The 27,783-nt window shown below is 38.9% G+C and overlaps 1 protein-coding gene across 7 annotated transcripts in view; it reads left to right on the top strand.

The window, feature by feature from the left end:
• DIAPH2 (diaphanous related formin 2) overlaps positions 1-27,783 on the top strand; it is an 801,414-nt gene that overhangs the window by 162,833 nt on the left and 610,798 nt on the right. For all 7 annotated transcript variants that reach the window (XM_075896759.1, XM_075896757.1, XM_075896756.1 and 4 more), the window contains 5 exons: positions 284-358; positions 440-509; positions 5,202-5,338; positions 6,649-6,757; positions 15,253-15,363. In XM_075896759.1, the coding sequence (XP_075752874.1) occupies positions 284-358; positions 440-509; positions 5,202-5,338; positions 6,649-6,757; positions 15,253-15,363 (502 nt within the window). The remainder of the gene's footprint in view (positions 1-283; positions 359-439; positions 510-5,201; positions 5,339-6,648; positions 6,758-15,252; positions 15,364-27,783) is intronic.

The raw sequence follows: 27,783 nt of genomic DNA, 5'->3' as shown, positions 1-27,783 counted from the left end.
ACTAGTTAAGTGTCTCATTCATATACCATTAGTTACTTAAAATCTAAAATATGGTTACTTGAAGTTTTGCTGTAAAGATTGTAGGCTCAATGGATAATTTTATTACTCATATTAAAGAAGGCAGAAAGAGAGAATATGTGAAAGCTTCTCTCACCACTTTTTCTTAATATTGTAAACTTTGTAGGAGATGAGAACTTTTCACAAGACTGGTTGGAATGTCTAAGAGCACTTCAGGATTCTGTGACATGAATAAATTAACGTGTATATTTTACTCTCTCCATAGTTGGGTCAACAATTTTGGACATGAAGGTCTTGGACTTCTGTTGGATGTACTGGAAAGGCTTCTGGACAAGAAACAGTAAGAACCCAAAACTTTGGGGTGGGAGATGGGCACCAATATTAAGGTTTTGAACTTAGTTAGTGCTATTTTTTTTTAAAGGCAAGAAAGTATTGACAAGAAGAATCAACATAAGCTTATTCAATGCCTCAAAGCATTTATGAATAATAAGGTAAGAAATGTTTTTCTTTTTAGTTTTAGGTGCTTTGATCATATCTGGCTTTTTGATAAAGAGCTAAGTGCAATAATGAAGTTTAATGGGAATGGATCTAGTGGTGATATTTCCACTTCTTTTCTTTTCCGTGGGGCTGTTGCATGAGAGTGCCCCAGTGGCCCAAGTGTCTTTGTGTGTGTCTTTTTTTTCTCTCTCAGGGTTCAGGTTAGTGAGGTGTTTTTTTGTTTTGTTTGTTTTTGTGGAGCTAGACTAGTAAGAGTGGATGGGTGTTTTGTTTTTTTTTATTTCTCGTAGTTGTGTAGCTTCCAAATAATTCTTCTTTGTATCAGTGGCCCTAACCAAAATTTTTCCAACCACTGCTTTAGTTTGTTAAGAAATGGGTGAGGGAAAGGAAGAATTATGGTAGAGTTGTTTAGAGGGAGTTAAAATTAATGATAGTTTTGTTTCTGAGGTACCATAATGCACAGACTTTGTTTTCTTTTTAGATATTGTGAAGGCTACTCAGAGCCTTGGGTGGGTGCTTTGTTGTTGTTGTGGAATAGTAGAAATCAGAATGTATTCATGGGATCATCTGTTTATTTTATTTATTAACTAATATTTTAAAGATGGTTACTCAATTTTAATATGTTAAAAAACCCCAAACAAGCCAAATTTGGGAATGACAATGAACAATATAATCCTCTTTTTCCTGTAAGGATCCTTTTTTCCTGTAAGTACGTGCACACATAGCAGAATTTTTTTTCCCCTAGCAGTATCCATAAGGGAGTGGTTCTGGTGACCTGTGGCATGGTACTGCCATGGTATGGTATAAGGCAGGGGTGTCCAAACATTTTAAAAAAAAAGGGCCAGATTTGATGAAGTGAACATGCGTGAGGGCCGACCATTTTGCCTGACATTCTTTGAACCATTAAAATTAAATGCAAATTAACTATTTTATGCAAAGTTTATTGCAAACGGCATACTTTTCATTTCGTCACATGGATGACAAATCCAGGAAGCTGAAATATGTCAGGAACATTGTAAAGTACATTACATATTACTGGTAATAAAGGTTGTCTGTCAACTTTTAAGTTCAAAAAATATGAACAGGAACATAACACCAAGTATACATGTTGTGTCCAAATATATTTATAACTGATTTAGACCAACTGACATTAACTGAGATTTTACAATGTATTCATCTCAATACATATGGATTTGTTGGGGGCCATAAAAGATAGATATTGCCAAATTACCTGTGGGGCCGTATTAAACCGGAACACGGGCCGCAATTGGCCCGTGGGCCGGACTTTGGACATGCCTGGTATAAGGGGACTATACATGCTCCCCCATCCTCATTTTCGTCTTGACACCAATTACATTGCACTGGAACTACTGACTTCAACCCATTGCTAGCTTTCCTCTGTTGATCAGCTCTTATGGATAGGTCTTCACTAGTTTAATTTTGTGTTTGTAGCATTATACCAGATGGGACCTTAGACTAGGGATGTGGCATACTCCAGTCCCCAGTTTTCAAACCTTGTCGTACAGGTGTCCTATTCCTGTGAGTGACCTGCACAATAGTAGCCTGCAGTGTCTCAGCGAGGAGTACTTCTCATGGAGTCGGTATTATGTCTGGTAGGAGAACAGGCATCTGCCTTAACCTTGAGCACACTGTGCCTTTGTTGCAGAGTGCCCCCTCAGTGCCATCTTGCAGTCATCACTGCTGACACTTGCCAACTTCAGTGAATAAGGTGAAAGCTTTTGTCAAGGGTTACTCCTCTCTGTCCTGAAAGGCGATGGAGAAGCAGGGAGGGGAGCCAAGACCTGCGTTAGGTGGTTCATCATCTCCATCAAGAAGTCAGGTTTCGATTCAGATGGAGTGGCCTAGCTTCTGCCTGACTTGATTTGTCAGTACTGGGCAATGACGATCATTGCTGCCACCTAGATGCACCATGGACATGAGGAGCCTGTTGGTCACGCAGGAGAGACTGACTGTTCCAGTACTGATGCCTATAGCACCCCAGCCTGCGTTGGGCTCCTTGAGGGCGTCCCCGCTATGGCACCACTTGTCTCCTAGGGGCTAGCATGCCAGCACTCCCTCATGCAAAGCTATCAAGTCTTAGACTCTGAGAGGCAGGCATTATGAATACCTTTCCAATCTTCTGAAATAAGATGAAGATAGGGTCTGGGACAGTGCTTCCTGGTACAGTAGTGCAGACTTGGAGGCAGGTGCTCCCCCTTCCTCTCAGCATGGGAACCGTGAGGAGTAGTTGATGTCACCAAGATTGGCACCATTTCCAGATCACTCTATGGAACACTGATTGTTATCTTGCTAGCACCGATCTCAGTCACGGTGCTCCTCGTGGTCTTGGCATTCCTTGGACTGCCTGTCTCATTCAAGCTCTTGGTCCTGTCCCTGATCCCAACACCGAGATCACCAGTTGGCTACTGCAGATTCACCTTGCCTGAACGGAGCTCAGAGTCCTGTGAGCGAGATTATTAGTAGTTGGAGAGGCACCAGTGGACCAATATCATGTACTATTCTGGAACAATCAGTTATGAGCTCCCCTGGTCCAGGTCACCAAGCATGCAGCACAGAGGAAGCGTCCCCACTGCCTGGGCAAGTGCAGAATGCCCTAGCCCTTAGCACCACAACTGACAGTATGGCTGCAAGGATGATGGCTGGCACCCTTCATGTCACTTGGAGCCTGCTTCCTTTCCAATTTGTCCAGGAAGGTGATGTGTTTGGTTGTGGTGACATCAGCAATGTGTGCTTTGGAAATTCAGGTTCTAACCTTGGATCCCCTGTAGACAGTTTTGTCAAGGACAAGGTCTGTCTAGCACCTGGCACTCCTGCTGAAGATGGTTACTTTGTTCTGCATGATGAGCCAGCCTATCATCTTACCTGCATTCTGCCCGAAACCTCAGTCAGAGGAAGAGAGGTGGCAGCACATGGTGGATGTTCAGAGGGCCTTGGTATTTGACCTGGAATGTAGGCTTTTTGTTACTACAGCTGACAGGATGTAGGGCCTGCCAGTGTCCACACAGCATTGGCCAACTGGATTACCTTGTGTTCGGACCAGTTATGAATTGGTAATGTTTCTCCCCCCGCACACACATTTACAACTCAAAACACCCTCCCATAGCAAGTTAGACTGGGTTTGGCTGTGCTGTGCTGCAGTCAACTCTTTGGGTACTGTGGGTAGTCACCTAATGTGGGATGGACATGAGTAATCTCTGGAAGAAGAAAAGACAGTTACCTTTTTTCATACCTGATGTTCTTCAAGATGTGTTTCTTATGTCCATTCTACAACTTGCCCATCCCCATTCTTAGAGTAGTTCCTTATGAGAAGAAGGAACTAAGGTGGCCCCTTCTACTGCATCATGGTAGCACCCCCTCCCCCCCGGGACCACCAGAACCACTTGCCTACAAATGATCCCAGAGGAAAAAATTCTAACAGCTGTGCTCATAGCAAACATGCATACCTAATGAGGAATGGGTCTGAGCAACATATCATGAAGAACACCAGTTACGAAAAAAGGTAACTGTCTTATAAAGCTACTTTGAGAGATAGTTGTGAACTTTTTTTGTTATTCTATAGAAAGAGAAGGCTAGACTAATATAAAAGAGAATAGATAAATGCTTAATATTCATAAGACAGATGATCTAGTCAGGCATGGGTCTCTACAGTCAATCCTAAGTTTTGTGCTTAGTAAGGCAAATGCATGTTTAGATTTTCATGGTTGCTGAATTGACCACAAAATATGTTAATTTTACATTCAGCATGTAACCTTAAAAAACCTTAAAAAAGATACTAAATTTAAGGGAACATAATAGACGTCAACTTTGCCTCTAGCCGGTAGAAAGTAAGCTCCCAACCTTGTCTGTACTCCATCCCTTCTTCTGACATCGTGACCTCACTCTGCATCTTTCCTGTCTCCTCCCCTGAATGTGCTGCTTCCCCACTTTGCCCACTCCCTCCTGGAGTGTCCTGAATGCTGTGAAACAGCTGTTTTGAAGTGGGATGGAGGTGCTTGGAGGAGTGGGTCGGTAGGGCCATTGGGAGTCGAGGGAAGTAGAGGGGGACCTTGGCCAGATAACTTTTCACCATGGGTCCTCCAGCCCCAGAGCACCCATGATGTCAGCCCCTATAAAGGGAATACCTAGATATTATGTTTCCAGATGTTAACCAGTTAAAGGGGAATCTGACTGAAGTTAGTTTCAAAGATTCACATCTATGAAAAGTTTTATTTGTGAGAGCTATTATTTGAAAGTTGCATTATTAGGAGATTGAATGACTTCTAATCTTACAGGAAACTGCAAAATATTCCCTTAATGGGTTTCAGTTTGCAGTTTCATCTTAAATGTAGCAATTTATTGTTATTTAGCTTTATTTATGTTACTTAGCTGAATGTATTGGTAAAACTTTCAGTCCTTGGATGTAGTAGGAGGGGAAATAAGTGGTGGAACCTCTTAATTGAAATGCCCATTGTCTTTGGTATATCTGAATTAAGAAGATTTGTCTTTTTCAGAAAGATTATAGTTTAAAAGATGAATTTGGCCCACAAGCAATAAAGCTGTTAGTGTTCTGAACCGCATTTCCCATTGAATTGAAAATACTTGAAAAAAGTACTCTTATGTCCAGGTTATATGTGTATGAATAACCTTGTCATGAAGAACTCATTGTTCTGTCTCTCTTCTTAAAGTATGGATTGCAAAGGATTCTAGGAGATGAAAGAAGCCTTTTATTACTAGCAAGAGCAATTGATCCAAAGCAAGCAAGCATGATGACGGAAACAGTAAAAATACTTTCTGCCATTTGTATTGTTGGAGAGGAAAATATGTAAGTAATATGTTGGAGATACACATCGTGTTGGAGAAAATAACTAACTAGAGTTATTTCCTTTTATCTATTCCTGAATTACTCTTGTTTTGGTATGAGAAGGCACTTGCCAACCTTCAGATTAGCTTTCCAAGTTATAGGCTGTTGTGTTAATCTTTGGTTTCTTCTGTAATAATATAAAATGGGATAAACTGACAGCCGGTGATTAGGTAAGTTAAGTCATTCATTTTAAAAATGTCATCAATAACCTTTTCCTCTCTTATAGTGTTTTTAGTTTAGGTGAAAAGAAATGCGTTACCTATTTGATTCTGTCCATTTAATGTTATGATAAGTCTATTGTAACAGTTCATATATTAAAAGTATATCCTTCATACTAAAATATGGGACTATGTAGCACTTTAAAGACTAACAAGATGGTTTATCAGGTGATGAGCTTTCATGGGCCAGATCAAATATCACTAAAATAAGAACACTGGTCTAATTTACTAAGTGACTCAAAATGGTTTTTGTGTAAAATTGATTTTTAGTCCATTGTTCTTGATAATCCACATTTGACTTGATCCAGAGTATGACATGTGTGAACTGTTTAATATTTGGTTTTTATTCTGATATACAGCACTCCATGAGTAAATGGAAAGTCTCTATGTGCTGCCAACCTTGAAATTGCTGTGGTAGGCACATTGAGTTATTGACTGGTGAGTCAGTTCTCAGTTCCAGTGAAACTGATAGCCAATGTAAGAATAGAGTAGAAGAGCTCCTGTGTTTTTATGGGAGTAAATTATATTTCTTAACTTGTTAGAATAGTTCCAAAAATTGTGAGATAAGTAACAAAATGGACCCAATAGTTAACTTGTGTTTTTTTTTTAAATGCCTTTGATAGGATCCCTTATCAAATAATTACATGGAAAGGACCTAAATATCAAAAACAAAAACATATTTAGGTTTAGATGTGTCCTAGTGAGCTGCTAAATAACAAAAATTATACATATATATCCAGTCAAAAATGGCACTAGTATTTTTAAATTATAAAATATACAAAATATTTAGATTTTTCTCTGAATTTGTGTGATTTTTAGCCAGGAAGACTAATTAATTAAAAAACTAAACAAAATTCTTTAATAGATTTCCCAGATGTTGTGATAGAATTTTCAGTTTGAAGTGTTTTAGGTAGTCTGAAGTAATTTGAAACTTTTATTCAGATACATTTTTGTGAGGATGGAAAGTGATTTAATGGATATTTGAAGAGGAAGACTGGAAAAGTAGCTCTTTGGCAAATTGCCTGTTAATTTGAATCTCTCTCACTCTTTCAGTTTGGACAAACTGTTAGGCGCTATAACGACTGCAGCTGAGAGAGATAACAGAGAACGGTTTTCTCCAATTGTGGAAGGATTGGAGAATCATGAAGCTTTGCAATTGCAGGTAGGTTTCCTGGATCTTGAACATGATCTAATTTTCTGATGTCTAAATATCATAAAAATGGTAACAGAATGGAAGCAGCTCACCTGTTTTAGCATCTTTCAATTGTTTTGCTATATAAATGTATGCCTTCATAAATCTCAGTGAAACATTGTCTAAGGTAATTAGGTAGACCAACTCAGAGGCAAAATTTCTGCATTTAGCATTTATGAATACAAAATCAAGAAGACTTCAATTCAGTAGAAATATTTGAAGAGCCTTGCATACATATAATAATTAATGGGTTGTATTAGACATTGTTTTATTAACATTCTCTGTAATCATGGCAGTTGTGGGGAATATAGACCTCAAAATTATTCGCTAATATTGGATTTTAGCATGGTATATCTCCTATATACCAACAGATGTGCTGAAAAGAATTTTTGTTTGCTTTTTATTTAAAAATATAATTAATTCCAAGAAATTGTAGATTAGCTGGAATTGAATGCTAATGGTTCGCTTGTGTTAGAAATCTGTGTTTTTAATATGAAGATGATAATTGAAATCAGTTTGTGTTTTGGCTAAGTAAAGACTTCAAGGTCTGAGTACCATAAAAAGAGAGAGAAGCTTTTTATTTGTGTGTGAAAAGTGTTTTTAAATATTAAATGCCTGTAATGCTTAGAATAATAGCACTTTAGAAAGGAAAATGGACCTTCTTCCCATATTACAGATGGGGAATCTGAGGCTCAGATAGTGATTAGATTTGATTAAATTAGATTTTATAATTTATTTTTTAGAAGTCCAGTGTTTGAGCCGGGAGTAGAGCCAAGGTCTTGAGACTCGCACTCCAATGCTCTCTGAGCTATGCCTCACAGTCAGATGAACGTATTCTTTTTCTAGTGATTGTAGGAAACCATTTCTAGGCTTTCTAAAATTTCTAGACTCTTGTATGGGCCAACACCCATTAAAAACTAGTTGTACCCTTTTCATTCTTTATTGTGAATAAAGGATGTCTGTCAGTCTCCATCCCTCCCATCTTTTTGCTTGTTTCTTAAGTTAAAAATCCATTTCTTGTTTACATTTTTTTAAATGCTCATCTACTCATAATTGGAAGGCCTATGGTAGATTCATGTCAGACCACGTATTACCTTGCCACTCCTTTTCTGCTGTAGTTATGTTCATATCAGCTTGCTGGACACTGGTTTAAGTGAATTAGAAGAGAACTTTCCATTAAAAATTAGTCTACTCTTGTTTTTCAAGGACTAACTGATTCCCTGACAGCCTTTGGCTAATGACAGAATTTGAGAAATTGCAGTGCCTGAGATGTGTAAAGTCCAAAGAACATGTCCATTTTTCATTACGTTTGATGTCCTATTAGTCACACTTCTCTCTTTCTTTATCCATAGAAAATGCTTTTAGCACTCCATCACAATTTCTAGGTAAAATGGATCCACTGATTTCTTGTGGTGTCTTCATCTGCACCCCCAGTTAGCTTTCAGGCCTTAAGTATTCCTCATTCTTAAGATGAAATGGTATGATTCTCCAGTTCTCTGATGAGGCTATACACTGTTAGCTCTCAGCATTGGCAAAACAAAGCTTATACCTCCATTTGAGACTGGACATAGGATACTTGAAATTACTAAGTTTCTCCATTGTCTTTTAGTTGCCCCATTTTGTTGTTGTTGTTGTTGTTGTGTGTGTGTGTGTGTGTGTGTGTGTGTGTGTGTGTGTGTGTGTGTGTGTGTGTGTGTGTGGAGACTACTTATTTAGAGTCATGTGCTGCTTTCCTAATGATTTTCCTGCCAGCTCTCAATAAAAATAGACAATAACCTAATATATGGTGCTTATCTTACTGGCCAGGTCACATGTTGTATTGAGAAAATTAAAGACTAGTATTTCCTAGATAGCAGTTTCATGTCTGTCACAACATATGCTTTAGATACTGTGACATGTATTCTATAGTACTATAAAATCAGTTTTACGGTTAAGTAGATATAGAAATCCAATCCATTCCTGGTCCCATAGATTTGGAGGACAGCCATTTCCAGGATATTATATTTTTCCACCATCCAGCTCCAGGATGAGTTTATCTGCTGAGTGTTGTTAGCCATTTCCTAGAATAAGTTGCTCACTTGTTTGATTTAAGACTTATTTTGGCTTCAAAGTGACAGAGTCCTGTAGCACCTTATAGACTAACAGATGTATTGGAGCATAAGCTTTCGTGGGCAAAGACCCACTTCATCAGATGCATGTCTTTGCCCACGAAAGCCTATGCTCAAATACATCTGTTAGTCTATAATGTGCTACAGGCCTCTTAGTCTGGATCTGCAAAAGCGACAAACACGGCTACTCCTCTGATACTTATTTTGCCTTGTGTGCCCTCTTTGAAACACCAGCCATACCTGCAATTTTGTTTCAGAAAATTTCCTTTACCAATACTGCATGCTGAGTTCCAGGGTCATCTTTGGAAAGAAGAGTGATATACTTAAGGTGACTGGCTAGTCTGGCAAAGTGATCCAGGATTCTCAACTGGAAATTTCACACACAGTAGCTCTTTTCCTTTACCCATAGCTAGATTTGAATTTCTCAAATTGTCTCTTCTGGAGATGAAAGTTATTAGAAATAAAGTTATGTTTCCCATGGCCCTTAGAAGTGTCACTGCAACAACTGTTGCATCAAAACAGTAGAAGCACTGAAAATTATTTTATAGCTTCTCTGCATCTCATATAGATAGACTTGAATATGCTACTAGCTGAGCCATTACTATTTAAATATTCACCCTTTCATAAAGTGTGTTTGCAAATATAATTAAATCTAGTGCAGTGGTAGTGAATATAGTTTTGTAAAAGATGTGTATATATACAAATGTTAAGCACAGTCTTATTGATTTGAAAATGTGAAGTTAAGTTTCTTAGAAAATTAGTCTGTGACCGTCTCTGAGAGACAGAGTCCACTAAAACTATTTGAAGTTTTGGGGTGTCTTATGGGAGTTGGGGGGGGGGGGAGCGGAGGAGAGGAGATGCATTCTGTAATGCCAGAACTCACTGAAACTTATTCTGCATTTATTTTATATGCAGATTTGCTTTCTGACCCAGGACATGCAATATTGGTTTAGGAATTTTTTTAAGATTCTGAAATACAATGCATGGAAATGCTAAGCCTATAAACCACTAGTTTTTTACAATTTTGTTTAAAGTGCTGGCCTGGGATTTCATAGCAAATCCTAAGAAGAAAGTAAAATAAGATATATGAAAGACATAAAGTGATTTCAGTGCAGCCTCTGTTGAAGAGGTTTGTGTTCACACAGGCTTGAGGGATTTAGCTTCTATTATGATTTAGCCTTACGTAAAAGTAAATGCTTGCAGTGGGTATCTGTGTCCAGGCCTGTCTGCGGGGGAAGGAAGTGGAGACGGCAGCTGCTACTGGAGCATTGGTGGCTGGAGCCCTAACCGCATGAAATCACTATCTGAGGGCTGCATGTGTGCGGGAAATGTGTGGTATGAGCCTGGGCAATGCTGAGGCTGGCTGCCCCTGTCCGTTCCACGGGCATGGTTCTGGGGCTACCTCTACACCTTGCCCTGGGGCTTGTGGTGGCTATCTACCTCAATGTCTGTGTCATTCACTTAAATTTTTTTTACGTGACCACCTCTTTCAATGTTCAGAAAGGTGTGTTGATGGCAAGATGCCTTCATATTCCTCAGCCAGATGGGATATCGTTAAATTGGAGAGGAGATGATTGTTTTAGTAAATTTAAAGAATAAATTAAACAATCCACTATTTCAGAAGTCGCTTTCCTCTGTCACCCTGAAAACTATCAAACCACATTTTCACTGCTAAGGATTTTCATGTATACAGTATCACATATGATGAATTGAACATATTCACTGACCATCATAATAGGCCAATTTATAAAAATATAAAAAGATGTAAAAAATGTGCCTTTTCACGGTTGTGAATATGCAGATTTCTCATAACTTGATAAAGTGGTAGTTAATTTTGGAAAATCTCATCAGTCTTCAAATATGTTTGTTTTTAACCATCCAAATAAATTGGTAATTAAAAGACTTTTGAAGGACAAGAGTTTCCTTAGCTGTGTTGAATGCAATATTACATTTGCAAATGCCTTTTACTTTTATGATAAAGCTTTTCTTCTATATATTATGGATGTTAAGAGGCTGGTAATTCACTAATTGCGTAGTAGATAAGTATTTTTATCAACTACACAATTAGCTGATCAGTTAAGAAGTGCTTAGTCCCAGTTCGTTCCAGGTCTGGGAGCTACCCAAACTGTGACTCTGCAGTTTAAATGTAGTAAGAGCCGGACAGGCAGAGCCTCAGCGTGGGAAGTTGCAGAGCCACAGGGGGGTAGCTCCCAGACCTGGCATGAGCCAGGATTGAGCTGGGCTTGCTCAGTCCTGGCTCATGCTGGGTCCAGAACCTTCCCCAATTGCAGTCTGCAGGTTAAATGTTCTAAGAGCTGGGCTACCTACCTGCTTGTCTTTTAGTACATTTAAACTTCAGATTGCAGCTCCCTGAGTTACAAACAAGTTATGGACCAAAACTTGGTCCGTAACTCAAAGTGTTCGTAACTCGGATCCCATAGAGTTACATGGCAACCGCGCTGTTCGTAAGTGCGGATTGCCGTTCGTAACTTGGATCTGCATTTACGACCGCTTTGGTCGTAAGTGCGGATGGTCGTAAGTGGTGGTGGTCATAACTCAAGGAGCAGCTGTATGGGTAGGTCCCAGGCCCAGTGTGAGCTAGCACTGAGTTGAGCAGAGGCAGGAATGAGAGAAGGAAATGCGAGTAGTTAACTTGACTACATCCCTACTATATACGTATATGGATACACATAACACAGAAGGTCAATGACATTTGTATAGTTTCTTGTAAAGAAAAATACCAGTTTAGTAACTGAATAATTTCTGGAGGTTTAGAGGTTAAAAGTCAAAATCCTCAAAGAGGTCCAGCTAGTGTATCTGTTGAGTGCGGGATTTTGTCCACATTTTGTGTAAGCTCTGAATCATGACAGAGGGATGAAGGCAAATCCTTTTGTCGGTAAGGTAATGATTGAGTGCATGACCTTTCCACTGAAAGGCGAAGGCCCTATGACCAATAACTTCTGTAATCTTTACACAAGAATATGAAAAGTTAGTTGTGCTGTAGAAGAATTGAAAGAATGATTATGATCTTTAAAGGCTAAGGTCATGCTGCAAAGCTATCCTATTTCCTTGTTGAATAAAAACAATAGTGGTGCTCAAAGCTACATAAATTACACACACACACACACACTCTCTTTAGCGATTATGCATATCAAGCTTCCAAATGTTTTTGCTGTCAGAATTTAAAACATGCATTTTTATAAGTAATGCAAATTCTCTTTACTTGGGAAGAGCATTAAAACCATGTTCAGAATCACGGAAGATCATTCATTTTAAGCATTTTTAAGCCCACACGTAAAGAAAATTAAATACTGAATTGACTTACGCACAAGCATTTGTGGCTTTAGAAGGTTAACATTAAGCACTTACTTTGATTAGTTTCTCCTGGGACTTCAGTGTGTCTTGAACTTTAATTTGTTAACATTTCTGTTACACAAATGTACAGGATGAGTGATAGTTTTCCGTTCAATTGTTATATCAGTCTATAGATATAATTACATGTAGATATGTACTTAAGGTGAAATTCTTGCCATTACTGCCAAACATGAAAATAGTGTATGCGGTGGCAAGTGTCCAGATATGCTACAGAGTTTATCTGGGGCCAGGTCGATACTGCCATCATTAGGTAGGATGTCCCATGTGAGGCCACCCCCATGCTTTATTGCACTTATTTTTTAACTACTTGTTACCAAGAACAACATGTTCTCTCTAAATGTTGCTGGCTAGCACTTGCTGCTTAGTCAGCATCCATTTTTAACAGCTACTCATGACTCATTAGGCTTTGATTTTCACCCCATTGAGGAAGGTGGGTTTTTGTGCCAGAAGCACTATATGTGCCATGGTAAGATGCCACTCGGCTGCATACACCAGTGTTTGTGTGCCACCATATAGTTTCTTTCCCCTTTTGATGCTTCTGAACATCCAGGGGAAGCATTTTATAACTTGGAACGTACAAAAAATTATATGACTCCAAAGGTATTTTATGAAGACAAAGTGGATGCAAAGTCCTGTGTAGTATGCATTTCTTTTTCATTTCTAGAATTCAAATGTAAATGAAATTTATTTGGGGGGGGGGGGGGAGGAGGGGATGACTTCGGAATGAGAACCTATGTGCTAAAGTAGAATTGGGGTTGGAGAATTATGGGTTTTATTTTTCATTTTTCAAATCAGAAAGCACCAAAATCTTTGTTTGACTAGAGTCCTTTCAGATAGTTTTTTTTTTTAACACCCACTATTTACCATAAAGCATGCTAAATTGGAAAAGACATAGGAAAGTCCTACAGCCATTTTTGTTTGGTCTCACATGATAATTAAATATGGATATGCTCTCTGCCTTTATGGCTGTTTCATGAAAGACTGCAGGTAAGGTAATTCAGTTTAGATGGCAGTTTATCATGTATTGGTGGACATGTCTGAACATAAAACCACCTAAATGAAAATTGTTAAATCAATATTTCCTAGCTGTACTTTTTTATAATGGTTAATATTTCAAAATATTCCAAGGCACATGTAGTAGTAGTAATAATAACAATAATTTTATTTTGCTTTCTGGAGAAACTCACCTAGTTTCATTACGTGAATATTCTATAATGCAAGTACTACTTTGTACTACAGTCAATCATACAGGGTGTTACAAAGAATGTTCATTTTTTCCCATGTTATTATCTTTTTGATCCAAATATGTATACTTAAGCAAAGGTACAACTGCAAGACTCATTAACTTGTTTCTGACGAAAATGTTCTCTTTACTTGTAATGCACTAACACAAGCCATTAAGCCAGAATTTCTTCTGGCAAAAGCAATCATAGCAGATGGCACCTTTTCTCTCTATTAATTTCAGATTGGACATGTACTTTGGCTTGTACAGTCATATCATAGTTGTAACATAACAAGGATCAATCAAGCAAACACAATGATAATGTAGTTATCTGCTTGTACAGTATCTATAGCCTCTACCACCTCCCTACAGCTGTATAGAAGGTTGTACTGCTCCAAGTGCTTTTCAGTACAAATTTAGCACGCTCCTTAAGGTGTTTGATTAAAACTAAATGATGATGGTGATTAAAACTGAAAGTGTATTTTTCATCTGTTGCTTATTTTTCTTCTCTGGCTACTATTGATTCTTATGTTGGTTCTGCTTTCTCTTGTAGTTAGCATCTTTCACCAAACCTGGAATTTCCCAGGAGTCCCTTTGCAGTCTTTTAATGTGTAGCAGCACGTTTGGCGTTGCATTATTGTCTGCCTGTTTTAAAATAAATCAATTAAAATGCACAGCTGTTCAATTAGACTGTTAGTCAGTTGCCTGAGACTTCAAGCATTTGCTGAAATGCTGTGCAGGAGTAATTCAAAAGACACCTGGCAATTAGCATTTTGTTGATTGTCTTCTAATCTCTAATTTATCACAAAAATACTAGGAACATGAAGCAAGTCCTCCAGTTTGGATATCATTATCAGAAACAAAAACCTGAACTCTTTATTAGTAATATAATTGTTTGTGTTGATCATACTTAATGACCAAAGCAAATGAAACAATATTTGCTATTCCTTGTATCTGTTCAGTTGTTACAGCCATTATAATACGCTCCTCTGAATTTCCTTCACTAATGTAAAAATGGCTATCACTTTTCCTGAAAAGCAAATGGGAAAAAAACACTTTAACCAGCAGTCAAAACATTTGTGTATTTTGGCGACATTATGAATATTATATGGAGATAAATAGAAAAGGTGCCAGGTTATATGTTGACTTTGGGTAATATTTTGTTAAACATTTTTTAGAAGCTACCCTAAATTACAGTAAATGACAAATTTGTTCTAAATTTTAGCAAATACACTACAAGATATGAACTGTAATATTTATATATATAAACCTCAAGTATCTATTGCCATCTTGTTGAAATGTTCCATAAATACCTCACAGAGAATTTTAAAAAATAATAGATATCCACTGTGGAGGGAAAAAACAAATCTCATTGCCTTTATTAAAGAATTAATTAAAAATAACACATCCAAACAAAAAAATCCAGACACTGTAAACTTCTTGCCAAAGATTCATGAAAACATTAAGCTTAAAATGAAACCTTTTGATACTTGTCAATTCAAATGCAGATCTTGCACATTCGTTACTTATGAACAAAATTTTTACCCATTGTAAAATAGGTAATACTGGATTTTAAATACTATCGGTCCCAGACTTTTGTTTGGCAGTATGATGAGAATTGTCTTTAATTGTTGTTTCCTATATTGCATTATATTTGATTAAATATTTAGAAAATTATTAAAAGCAGGATGTATTTGTTTACGTAGAAATTGTCTATGCTGAGAGAGATATTTTTAGTAAGTTAATATTTCTAATTACAGGTGGCCTGCATGCAGTTTATAAATGCCCTTGTCACTTCTCCAGAAGATCTTGATTTTAGGATACACTTGAGAAATGAATTCCTGCGCTGTGGACTGAAGAAAATATTGCCAGTAAGTTGTTTGCATATATTTACTGTAGAAATTAAAATAATGATTAGTAACTTAAGTATAGTGTTCTAAAACAAAAATAAACTTGCATGAGGCAGCTTAGTTTAATTTAATTCTTCATTCGATTGCCAGATAATGAAAAGGTGAGTAATCACCTACCAGCCAAATCCATTTTCATTCTACATCCTGCTTAAGATTTTAGTTATGTTTTGCTTGTATTAATTATAATACTTGGTAATATTATAATAGTTATTCATAATTTTATTTTGCATACAATAAAAGTTTATATTAAAAAAGCAGTGAGCAGAGTTGCTTTAGGAATGTTACTTTCTTGCTTTTGCATATCAGAAGAACGCATTTAGAAATGAATTGGTCAGTTACTGTGACAATCCTAACTGACTTCATTTTCGGTGTGCAGAAAAATAATTTGTTATTCGTCAAATGAACTTCAGTGGTAAGTTGTAAATCAGATAGTCATAGATCTGCTTTCCATTTAAAAATGTATTTCTGCAATTCTGTAGAATCCCAGTTCTTTGCTTTTCTTAATCTCTGACCAGATAAACATAAATGAAAAAAGTCAGCCATTTAAATACTTGATTATCATATATATGTCAGATTACTAACAATACAGTTATTCCTAGGATGAAGATGCAAACTATATTTAGTAACTGGAGGGAATCATAGTGTTCATGTGTCTGCTTCCTTGCGGTACTGTTTTTTTAGTAATGGAATAATATATGATAATCAAATACCTTTGTCTAAAATCCTGTCATTTTTTTTATTGGACTTTGATTGTTAATCTTTGGTATGCCACAGTTTACTTCGGTGCTGCATTACAATCGCAGCACAATGTTACTCCACTATATTATATACAGAATGGGAGAAAGGGTGTCAGATGCCCTTCATGACGTAGGGAGTTTTGTTCTATTTACGGTGTGCCAGAAACTGAGAGCAAGGATATTCATGATAGTACTCAGCGTTAACCAGAAGTACTTTCTTTGGGATACATGTGGCTTTGGAATGCCAAATTAGGGTTGAGTCTAGAGCTGCTGGTCCAGAAAAAACGGCTACATTTAAAAAAAAAAAAAGAGGATGGGGAGGGAGTCAAACAAAAATGTTACTTGTAGGGGTGGTAGTTAGTCCAGTGATGTGAGTGTTAAGTCTGTCATGCTCCGGATTTCTAATGCTATTTCTTTTAGAAATGCCTGCTATGCTGTGTAAGTGGATACAGGTGCAGTGTCCTGCTGCTTCTGACACTAACAGCAGAACTTGATAACCACTGCAGCAAGAGGCCCAATAATCTAACTTCATCAAGTTCCTGTATTACTCTTAGCACCAGTAACGGAGCATGTCAATTGCTAAGATCTGAGATTTTGGATCACTATTCACATCTCATTCTTGGGTTAATTAAGAGCTTTGATCTACAGCAGTAGTCCCCAACCTTTTGAGGTTGCCGGGCGCCAGGGGGCGTGGCCGTTTGCCCGCCGGGCGCCAGAGGGCGGGGACACTTGCGCGCCCGGGGGCGGCCCCCCCCTTGCCACATGCCCGGGGCGGTCCCCTCCTAGCTGCGCGCCCGGGGGCAGGGCCCCCTCCAAGGGCCGCGCGCCCGGGGCCAGCGCTCCCCCCCCCCGCCAAGCGCCGCGCACCCGGCGCTCCCCCCCCCCGCCGAGTGCCGCGCGCCCGGCGCTCCCCCCCCCCCCCAGCCGAGTGCCGCGCGCCCGGGGCCGGCGCTCCCCCTGCCAAGCGCGCTCCCCCCCCCCCGTAAGCGCCCGTGCGCCATGTGCCCGGGGCCAAGCCAGCCCCGAGCACCTGGCGGGCGCATTGAAATGCCCCCGCCGAGTGCCACGCGCCCGGGACCGGCGCTCCCCCCGCCAAGCGCACTCCCCCCCACCCCCCGCAAGCGCCCGTGCGCCATGTGCCCGGGGCCAAGGCAGCCCCAAGCACCTGACAGGCGCATTGAAATGCCCCCGCCGAGTGCCGTGCGCCCGGGGCCGGCGCTCCCCCCCCGCCGCGCGCCCGGGGCCGGTGCTCCCCCCGCCAAGCGCGCTTTCTCCCCCCCCCCCCCCCGCAAGCGCCCGTGCGCCATGTGCCCGGGGCCAGGCCAGCCCCGAGCACCTGACAGGCGCATTGAAATGCCCCCGCCGAGTGCCGCGCGCCCGGGGCCGGTGCTCCCCCCGCCAAGCGCGCTCTCTCCCCCCCCCCCCCCCGCAAGCGCCCGTGCGCCATGTGCCCGGGGCCAGGCCAGCCCCAAGCACCTGGCGGGCGCATTGAAATGCCCCTGCGGGCGCCATGTTGGGGACCACGGATCTACAGCTTCTGTTCTTATACTCAAGTCCAAGATATTATCTGATTTTTTTTAATACCACTATTCTTATTTTATTTAGATGGATAACACACAACCGCTCAGTTTTTCTAATTTTTTTCAGTTTACAAAAAGTTAAATACTCAGTATACTATATTTTTTCCTATAAGCTGCTCCACTGAGAGAGATTTTGTTTTTTTGGCCGTCATGCCCCCATGCTTTCTGAAAATTGGATTATAAATATGAATAACTTGAAGATGCTTTAGGCAAAATGCACCATATAATGCATCATTTTTAACTTTCTAATCTGTTGAATGTGTATATTCTCTTTCTGTGCATTCATCATTCTTGAAGTTAGAAATTTGAAATGTGTATCTGTTCATAATTCTGAATGTGCTCATGAGGGCCATTACTGATAATCCAGAAACATAATGGTCTAGTGCTCAAGACAATGATCTTTAAATGAGTTTGTTTTTCCTGTAAGCCCAACCTGTGGTTGGATCTACAGAGACATGTGGCCACGCTTCCTTTATTTTAAGAAGGTGGGGAAAGCTCCAAGGAGGGGGGCTATTGTAGATGTGATTTTTAACAAATTGGGAGGAACTGGTTGAGAATTTGAAAGTGGAAGGCAACTTGTGTGAAAGTGATAATAAAATAATAGATTTAATGATTCTAAGAAATGGTAGGAGGGAGAACAGCAAACCAAAGAGAGAGGATAGATGTCAGTAAACTCAGGGAGTGGTAGGTAAGGTCCTGTGGGAAACAAGACTGAGAAGAACAATTGAAGACAGTTGGCAGTTTCTCAAAGGGACATTCTTAAGGGTGCAAAACCATACTATTCTACTGTGTAAAGAAGTGTTGAAGGAAACCATCTTGGCTTAACCTAGAGATCTTGAACAACCTAAAAATCAAAAAAGGAGCCTTATAAAAAGTAGAAACTTGGTCATAGTACAAAGGATGAATATAAATAACTCAAGTATGTAGGGTCAAAATTAGAAAGGTTAAGGCACAAAATGAGCTCAGTCTAGCTATAGACATAAAAAGGTTTCATATCTTGGTTTCTACATTCCACCCTCCTGTGGTCACATGTCTTCCCAAGACCAACCACTACTTAGACTTAAAGGACAAAGGAGGCTTTTTACAGGTGATGACCGAGACATTGAGGTGTCCCAAGCATAGGAAGCACCCTTGATGGCTTTCACTTGCACACTTAAAACCATAAACCGTTTCCTACTCCATATCTCTAACTTATATAAAAGAGTGATTCATACACCAAATAAGTTATACAGATCCAGCAGATGGTGACATTAAAATTGATAGGTTACATGAAGATGCTTTGGACAAAATACCTCAAGTTATGCCTATCTGTACACAAAAGACAATTTCATAAAGCATGTGGAGGTTTGTCACAACATGAGTGTTAAATATTGCAAATAGTATAATGTTTTGTTTTCTTTTATTTTGAACTGAAAAATATAGCATTCAGACTTTTTCAAGGCTTGTCTACACAGGAAATTCATCAGGAATTCATCAGTACGGCCATTCTTATGTTCTTAGGAAGTTAGTACAAAATAGCAACCTGTGACTTTAAGGACAAATAACTATTTCCCACTAACTCCCCATGTGGCAATTCTTGTTCTGGAGTAAACTTTTTGAAGCTTAGTTTAATGATCTATACCACACTAGCTATTCCAGTTTTTCCCCCTTTGTAGACAAGCCTTTAGTTTCCTGGGTATCACTGATATGGTGAGAATATTATTTTATAAATTGTAAATAGCCCAAATACAGTGCAGTGATTATATGGACTTTGGACTTTGCTTTGCCATTTGATTTAAGCAACATCTTAAAATCACTTCAGTGATGGTGGGGGGGGGAGTAGACACTTTATCAGCTCTGTGCCATTTATATCCCAATCTTTCTGTCCCTTGATTTGTTGCTTAACATTGCCTGCTTATTTACTTATCAGTGACAGTCCAAGTAAGTCTCAAAGGACTAATAAGTGAAAGCTAAATTGCAAGTTACCTTGAGTTGTAATTGTTAATTTAGCTGGCAATAGATCATAATCTACCTTTAGTTATTCCTGTTATTCACTCACATAACCTTGACCATGGTTTTTTTGCTTTCAAAGATTTGAAACATCTTCAAATGGTTGGTGGGTTTTACTTACCAAAGCTCATGATTTTATATATTTTGGTTAATCTCCAAGGTGCCACGGGACTACTCATTATTTTTAAAGTTACAGACTAACATGGCTACTCTTCTGAGATTGTTTCCACGTGGTAGACTTTTGGTATACATGTATTGGCGATCTGGATGGTTTAGCCGATAAACATTAGTTCTCATACCTTGACCGGATAGCTGTGACTTCGCCTCATCATCCAACATGTCAACACTTCATCTTAAGGATAACAAAACTTGACATATGCTGTTCCAAGGAAATTCAAGATAGTCTACTTAATAGCCGACGTTTGTCTACATTCAGAACATATGCACACAAGTGGAAAAGATTGTTTATCTAGTGCAGAGAGAAACAGATAATTTCACAGTTGGCCTTGTTATGCACTATCCTTGATGCCATCTTGAGGCTAAAAAAATGTGGCCTCTCCATTAGCTTGCTCAGAGTACGTTATCCGTTATCACCCCAGTAATTGCTTTCTCAGGGGTATATTGTTAAGGGGCCAGACTCTAATGTGGAATTTCAACCTTGTTCTTGGTGCTCGTAGGAGCGAGTCTGTTGAACCTATGTGTACCTAATTAGACATGAAGCTTGCATTGGTAGTGTAGTTATTACGTCAGCACGAAGAATAGGAGGGGTTGGGTGCTCTAGTGGCACACCCACTTTATGCCACATTTCTCAAGGACAAAGTGATCCCTTGTCCAAGTTGCCTCCTCCTTCCATCTCAACAATCCCTTACCTCTATTCTTCCTTAAACCGTACACTGTAATCGGGGAGGCATCCCTTTATGTTTGTATGCAATTATGTTATCAAAATTATAATCTGCAACCTCCACTAGAGACATGTCCACCTTGATAGTCTTTCTCAAAGATACTCTTGTTGATATTTGTAAAGAAGCTGGCTAGGCATCACTCCATACTTTCACTGAACATTATGCCCTAGAATAGTGGTCTGGAACAGATGATCCCTTTGAACTATTTGTGCTCTCCACATCTTTTCAGCTTAGGGGTCTTTAGTCACCCGCAGGGACACTCCTTGAAGAAGAGTCTGTTACTCACCTTCTGTAGTAAATGAGGCTCTTTGGGCTGATTGTCCCACTGGATGCTTTAGTACCAACCCTCTTCCCCACTGCTTCAGATTTCCAGCTTGATCTCCTGTGGTAGAGAAAGAACTGGGCGATGGTTGACTGCATGTGTGGGATGTTGTGAAGTGGTGTGAGATGGCTGCCACGTATACATGACTAGTTGCTGTCATGCTATCACAAGTCTCTGACTGGAAGCTCAGGGCACCAAGACTCCTAAAGTGGCACATCCACAGGGTTGGGCATCTCGAAGGATCTTAGTTACTGCACAACATGAGAAACCTTTTCTTGCTTATTGTTTCCTAAATCTGAACTCCTCTTTTTCAAGGAGGGGTTTCACCTCTCCTCCCCCCAAATTCTAGCATTCAGGGTAAGTTCCATTGCATCTCTTAATAGTTTTTCTTACATATTGGAACCAGGAGTGACTTTACCAGTTTTCAAGAGTTTTCTTGTCTTGCCACATGGCGAATTGACTCATCTGTTTTATGCCGTTTTAACTAGATCTGAGTCACTTTATCAGGTCCTATTGCTTTACAAATTTTAATTTCCTGAATTACATTTCTCTTCTCATTAAATTTGGATCAGACATCATATTAGGCTCACTAGTAGGCAGCTCTGGAAATGGTTTGCCTCACTTTAGGCAAATTCTTATGAAGGAAAACCACATATGATTTTTCACGACAGTTACACTCACCCACATCTTAAACATGTCCCCCAATCTGATTTTTCATTTAAATCAGTCCATTCACTTACCATATTTCCTCCTCTTCTGAGACTTAGCCTTACTGTGCTACATACAGTAATAGTCCTCTGATCTCTGTCGTTTTGTATAGAACAAAATAATTCAGTTTGTCCCCCTACACTATTTATTTCTAATGCTGAGAGATCCAAGGGTCAGGCACTTTCAACTCAAAATCTCTAATGGAGTGTTACATTATGTGAAGCTATATTACAAGGGGGCCAATTTAGAACTACCAGGTCATTTTAGGTCTCAATCATAGAGGCTGAAAATATGACCTTTGCTCTCACTTAGGGGAATGCTCATAGCTGATATGTGTAGGTTTTTTGCTCTGAGTAATTATATAAATTGGACTAGCCGTTACTCTTGAGCTCATGTGTTTTCATCAGCTGCCCAGTTTGAGAGGTCTTTTTATCAATCTTCGTTTAGGCTTGTGATACACTCCTCTATCTATCAGATGGCATGTGGATATCACAAGAAATGGAACATGTAAACAAGCCTTCAAAAAGAAAACAAGTACTTACCTTGAGTTCTTTGAGATGTATTCTACAGTCTGCCCTCCTTTCCTCACAACTGTCAAGTCTAATAGTGTGATTTTGGTAGAGGTACAGGCACACTGGAAATGGAACACATCTCAGAGAATTCTATTTACTAATAGTGAATAATTTTGCTTTACAAAAGTGAACAAGTTGTCATAACAGGATTAGATACTTTAAGAATATTTTAAATCACCATAATTACTTTAAAACTAATTAACTATTTCCTGGAGTAATAACACAACAGTTGTCAAGAGGCAGCTATTTTTACATAGAAACTACCCAGTGGGTAACTGAGGGAACAGAGAACTAGGGACTTTCCTTGAGCATACAATTAAACTTTTCTATAGCTTAATTCCATGTCATTGAGTAAGTAATGTGGCATTTTTAGTGAAAGATCTCACTGTGGAATCACAGTGTAACTTTTTATATTGTTAAGATGAAAGCATGGTGCTCTAAACAGGAAGGACAATGATTTTAATGTAATTTTGATGGATCAAACTTGTTCCTACCTAGAACAGTAAGTTACAGTTATGATCAGTTATCTTGAAATTGCTTAATGTATGCCAATGACATACATGATATACCTTATTAAAGAGCATTTCTAGGCTAAAACCACTCTTGGGTATGAAGATGCTTGTTCATAACTTGGCAGGTTAGATTGATACGGGTTCATTAACTATTTTCCCACTAAGATTCTGAAATTAGCTCTAGTTTCTGCAGAACATGATTAAAAGGGATGTCATTAGGACTAAAGTCTCCCATCACTTGACACCAGACCTGAAAAAGCCCTCTTAACTTCAGATTAAACAATATTTTAACTTTAAAGCATTGTTAATTATGTTGTCATACAAATGTCTTTCTATTTAGAGTGGTTTAGCTAGTAACCTTTCTATTAAAGTTGACCTTTATTTTCCGCTGTGATGATAACTCATAGAGAATATCAGGGTCAAATAGCATCTTCTGGTGCTAAGTGTTGGACATGCATGTGTTGTCTGGAAGAGTTTCTTGACTCCAACATTCAAGTGGGTGAACTAGACACACTCTTAAAATCAAACTTTAAGTTACTAAAATTGGCCACCTTCTGTTTGTTTTTAGGGATTTGACATTGTATTGCTCCATGTTAAATATGTCTGATGGTACCAATACCATTATATATAAATCCTATTTATAGGTAAATTATGACCATGATTTTATTTTATGTAATTAATTTTAAGCATTACAAGCACCTTAGCCTTTCGCGCGTAGTTTAATATTGCATAAGTCCTTCCAAAAGATATCAGAGAAGAGTTGTAGTAATAAATCGGTCCCCCTGCCAAAGTCTTTCTTCTGCTTTCATTTTAGTTGAAACATGTCATAAACTGGATCTGCTCCCTTGCAAGTTATTTTCCCTTTAGAAAATCTATAATTTATTTTTCTTTTAATACCACCTGATGAAATGACTTTATTTCCAAAGGAACAATATTGAATTAACTTGTTTCCTGCATTTGTGTGTTGTTCTTTTGGACCGATCCTAAAGGAACAAATTAAAGCTGATTCAACCAAAGCTGAGGAAAGGTCAGTATCCAGCCTCGGGTCTACTTATACCAGCTGAGATTTGCATGGCAGCTTCTTGGAGTTTATTGGACATTACCCAGGAATTGCCTTGGAATGGTGTTCAGAAGATATTTTAAATTAGTTCACCATCATGAATAGAGTTTCTGAAATTAGAATCTTGTGGATATCTTTGTGCCTATTTATGTTGTATTCTTCTGCATCTGGCATTCTGGATTTCTCCTATAAACAGGAAACACCTGCATATTTATTAAAATACATATTTTCACCAGTTCCTTATTTTGTTCTGAAGGTGGTATCATAATGGTATTATGTCTCGTGTTTATAGAGATGTCTGAAGCTTTGTTTTTAAAAAAGATCTTAATGAAGATTTTTATTGAAAGAAATGAAAACTGCCATGTATGTTATTTTATTGATAGATAATCTACCTAGATCCTTATGCATCAGTCACTCTCTTGTTGTGAATGTGACCCTTTTTAGGATAGTGTTGTTATAGTAGGTCAAAAACTGGAGGAGGGGGGCGGAAGAAGGGCAAGTCGTAGCATTTGGCTTATACTAAATAATCCCTTTATGTTGTTTCCAAAGCACAAACATTGTGTGAAAACTCTAAAACTGAAAAATAGGGATACTGTATGTGTCACTATTGCAGTTAAACTTGTATGCCGCCTTATAAAATGTAACCACATTCAATTGCTTTTAAGGGTAAATATAAGTGTATTTGATTTCTATGTGAATTGTTAATGTGTGAACATCTCAGGGTTTAACGTTTGCAATAGCTATGCAGAAACTATTTACGTATGCACTGAGAAGTTAATGATTAAAGTAATATAATATATACCATCTCATACAAAACCCATAGGATCTACTGTACCTATGAGATTTGATATTGACAACTGATGTGGAATGTCATATTGCATTCCATAGACAACAAAAATTGAGGTCTGGATCAAATTTGTAGTGGCACACTGTTGTTTGAGTGTGATAAACTACATATTAGTGGTGATTTGACTACTTCAATTTTAATGTTTTTCTTTTTTATATGGGAATGTTGTGCATTGAATAGAAGTTAAACCTCAGGACTGAACCTAGAGGCACAAATGAAAGCTCATTCAGCCAGAGCTGAGGCAAGGACAGTTGCCAGCTTCTGGGGGTAATCTGATGGACTTCTTCACGAGGATTGATTTACGCTTGCCATAATTTTGTTTTAAAAATGTGTCTTGAACTGATCAGTCACATTTCCCAAGCAATAGTGATAGAAGGATTGTTAGTATAGACAGGCACTAGTCTCTGCATTTAATAACATAAGGAGTGTGTGTGTGTGTGTGTGTGTGTGTGTGTGTGTGTGTGAGAGAGAGAGAGAGAGAGAGAGAGAGAGAGAGAGAGAGAGAGAGAGAGAGAGAGAGAGAATAGAGCATTTGTTTGTGACTTTGAAGCCCCTGGTTGAACCCGTAGTGTTTGCTTGATGCTACACTACACTACCTGAGAGTGAAAACTCCACTTTTTTGAGACTGAAGGGAATTTGTAATTGCCAATCTGAATACCTGTCAGAAATCTAAAAAATAAGTTGAAAATAAATCTTAATGAAAAAACCATACATCGCATATGTGTTCTGAATGTAAAATCCATGGTAAAAAAAAGATCGGTACCCCTCAGCACACCATGCAATCCTCAGCAAGCAACATGGGAGAAATATTATTTTCTGAGGTTTTTTGGACACCACATAAAAGTGTGTGCAAAGTTAAAACACAGTAGATGAAGGAATGCCATCATGGTGAAAATATTTTCATCTGCTCAGGCTGATGAATATTAAATTCTTCTCTTGCCTATGTGTCAAATAAGAAATTTATATTTCAAGGAGTAGGATTAATTTGATGGGAAGAAAACCTGTTTCTGAGGCCCATAGCTTTCCAGTCTTAATACTGGCTCTTGCAGATCCTCGCTTATGTAATTGCTTTGGACAAACCCACTTAAATTCGCAGTGTGGAGGGATTATAGTGTAGAACTCAACCTTTTTTTAAAGTAAATAAAGTAATAAAGTACCCCTTAAAATATTATAAGTACCCCCTAGTACCTACAGTTTTCACACACACACAATTTTTTTCTAGCATTGCAACACATTTGTTTAAACAACTTAATCGTAGCTGGGCGGGTGATGAAACTTTTGGTGTAAACACTACAAAAAAAATAAAACGCTGTAAAACTTAAAACAAAAATTCAGTTTTCTCCAAATGTCAGTTGTGTTGACGTACCCCCAAGACTTCTCTCAAGTACCCCTAAGGGTACTTGTACCACTGGTTGAAAAACACTGGTGTAGAACTACTGGCCTTAACCCTTTCAGCAAATCTTTATCCCCTTCAATTCTTTGTTGAGAGATACAAAATAAACAAAGAGAGGGATCAACCTCTGTATAAGCAAAATAAAATCCCTGTTACTCCAAATTTTTAATTTTAATTGCAGTTCAGTATTGTCATGAAATGTTATATAAATATTAGGGTTGCCAAAAATTATGCATCAATTACCTCATTGCATATTAAGTAATTTAGGAGCTTGCTTGTGGGAAAAAATTAGATGCTCCTTTAAATGCAGATAACCAGGGAATCACTTAGTGCTGCAGACCAGGTTACCTTGAGGATGCTGATCCATGAAGAGTAGGGAAGCAGGGAACTGTATAGATACATGTCAGAGTAGGAAAATGCATCTTTCCATGGACCAGGTGAAGCAGTACTCACTCTCCCACCCAATACGCTGGGTTTTGTTAGGATCTGCTGAGGATATTTATGGTAGAGGCTCATTTCTTGGGGACTGGGAAGAATTTTTCCATCACATACAGATAGGCCAAGGTTAAAGTGGGTTTTTTCCCTTTCCCCACAGTGGGTCCGAGGGAGTGGAGGGACTAGTTGGGGCAAAAATGAAAAAGGAGACAGGCGATGTAGGTTTGGGGTGGGTGAAAGGATATAGTGATGAGATAAAATTGAATGATGGAGGATTTTAAAGTAGCATTCCTTTGAAGGAGTGAAAATAGGAAGTTTCTCTGCACTGACTGTGGTATATCAGGGAGCCAACCGCTCCTTTTCTAGGCTATCCTTAATGCTCAATTGAGAGGGAGAATGGTGAGGTCCTATTGGGAGGTTAGTTAGGGACCAGTATACGTAAGAGGGGAGGGCTAATGGTCGCCCTCTCAGGTGTGTCTTGAAATGAGAGCAGGTAAAAAACCTTTCAGCACCAGCACATTTATTTTGGAATATGTTCAATATCAAGTGGAAGGTTTGGCATGCTAATGTCAGTTTCCTCACAGAGGCCAACATCTTTAGTGTCAAGACCCTCATCATCCAGCAACAAGCAGAGGTGGAGCAGGCACTGTGTGCATATGCCTGATATGTGCTTAACAAAACAACTGCTGTATGGCCAACTTGCAAAAGACAAAAGGAAATTGCAAGGCGCAAATAAACTCTTTAAAGATACCTGAGGATAAATATAAAGAGATTTGAGACTGACACCATACACTGGGACACAGCAGCCCAGGATAGGGATAACTGGTGAAGACTTCTCAGAGGGATTATCCACTTTTAAGGAAAGCCACCTTGTCCTGCTCACAGAAACCCCAGAAAAGAAAGGAAAGATAACTGTCATGTTGCAGTTGTGGCCCAACCTTGTCTTCCAGCACCACCTACAGCATCTTCCAACAAGCCTGTGGCTCAAGTATCAGAGTCCTCAGTCACCACAGGAGTTGTGAAAAATAAAACCTGAGAAAGAGATCATCCTTGACCTCAAAAGATCATTGATGATATTGAAATAACTTCACTGTATGCTTTTATCTGCCAGGTATTATCAACTGCTGTTCTTCTAGTATAGCCAATATAGAAATAGAAAACAGAGCACGTGTACACAATTGATACTATTTTTCTCAAATAGGGAAGTCATATCTAAGATGTTAGTGTAATGACAGAAGGAAAAAAATTAGATTAACCAATCATCTGCTCTGATCATGTAAAACTTGGTCTGATTTGAAGATGATCATTGCTGTGACATTATGAA

The sequence above is a fragment of the Pelodiscus sinensis genome, chromosome 13, assembly GCF_049634645.1.
Source record: "Pelodiscus sinensis isolate JC-2024 chromosome 13, ASM4963464v1, whole genome shotgun sequence".
NCBI classification, from domain to species: domain Eukaryota; kingdom Metazoa; phylum Chordata; order Testudines; family Trionychidae; genus Pelodiscus; species Pelodiscus sinensis.
The sequence above is the reverse complement of the archived record's forward strand: the minus strand, read 5'-3'. Positions and strand labels throughout refer to the sequence as shown.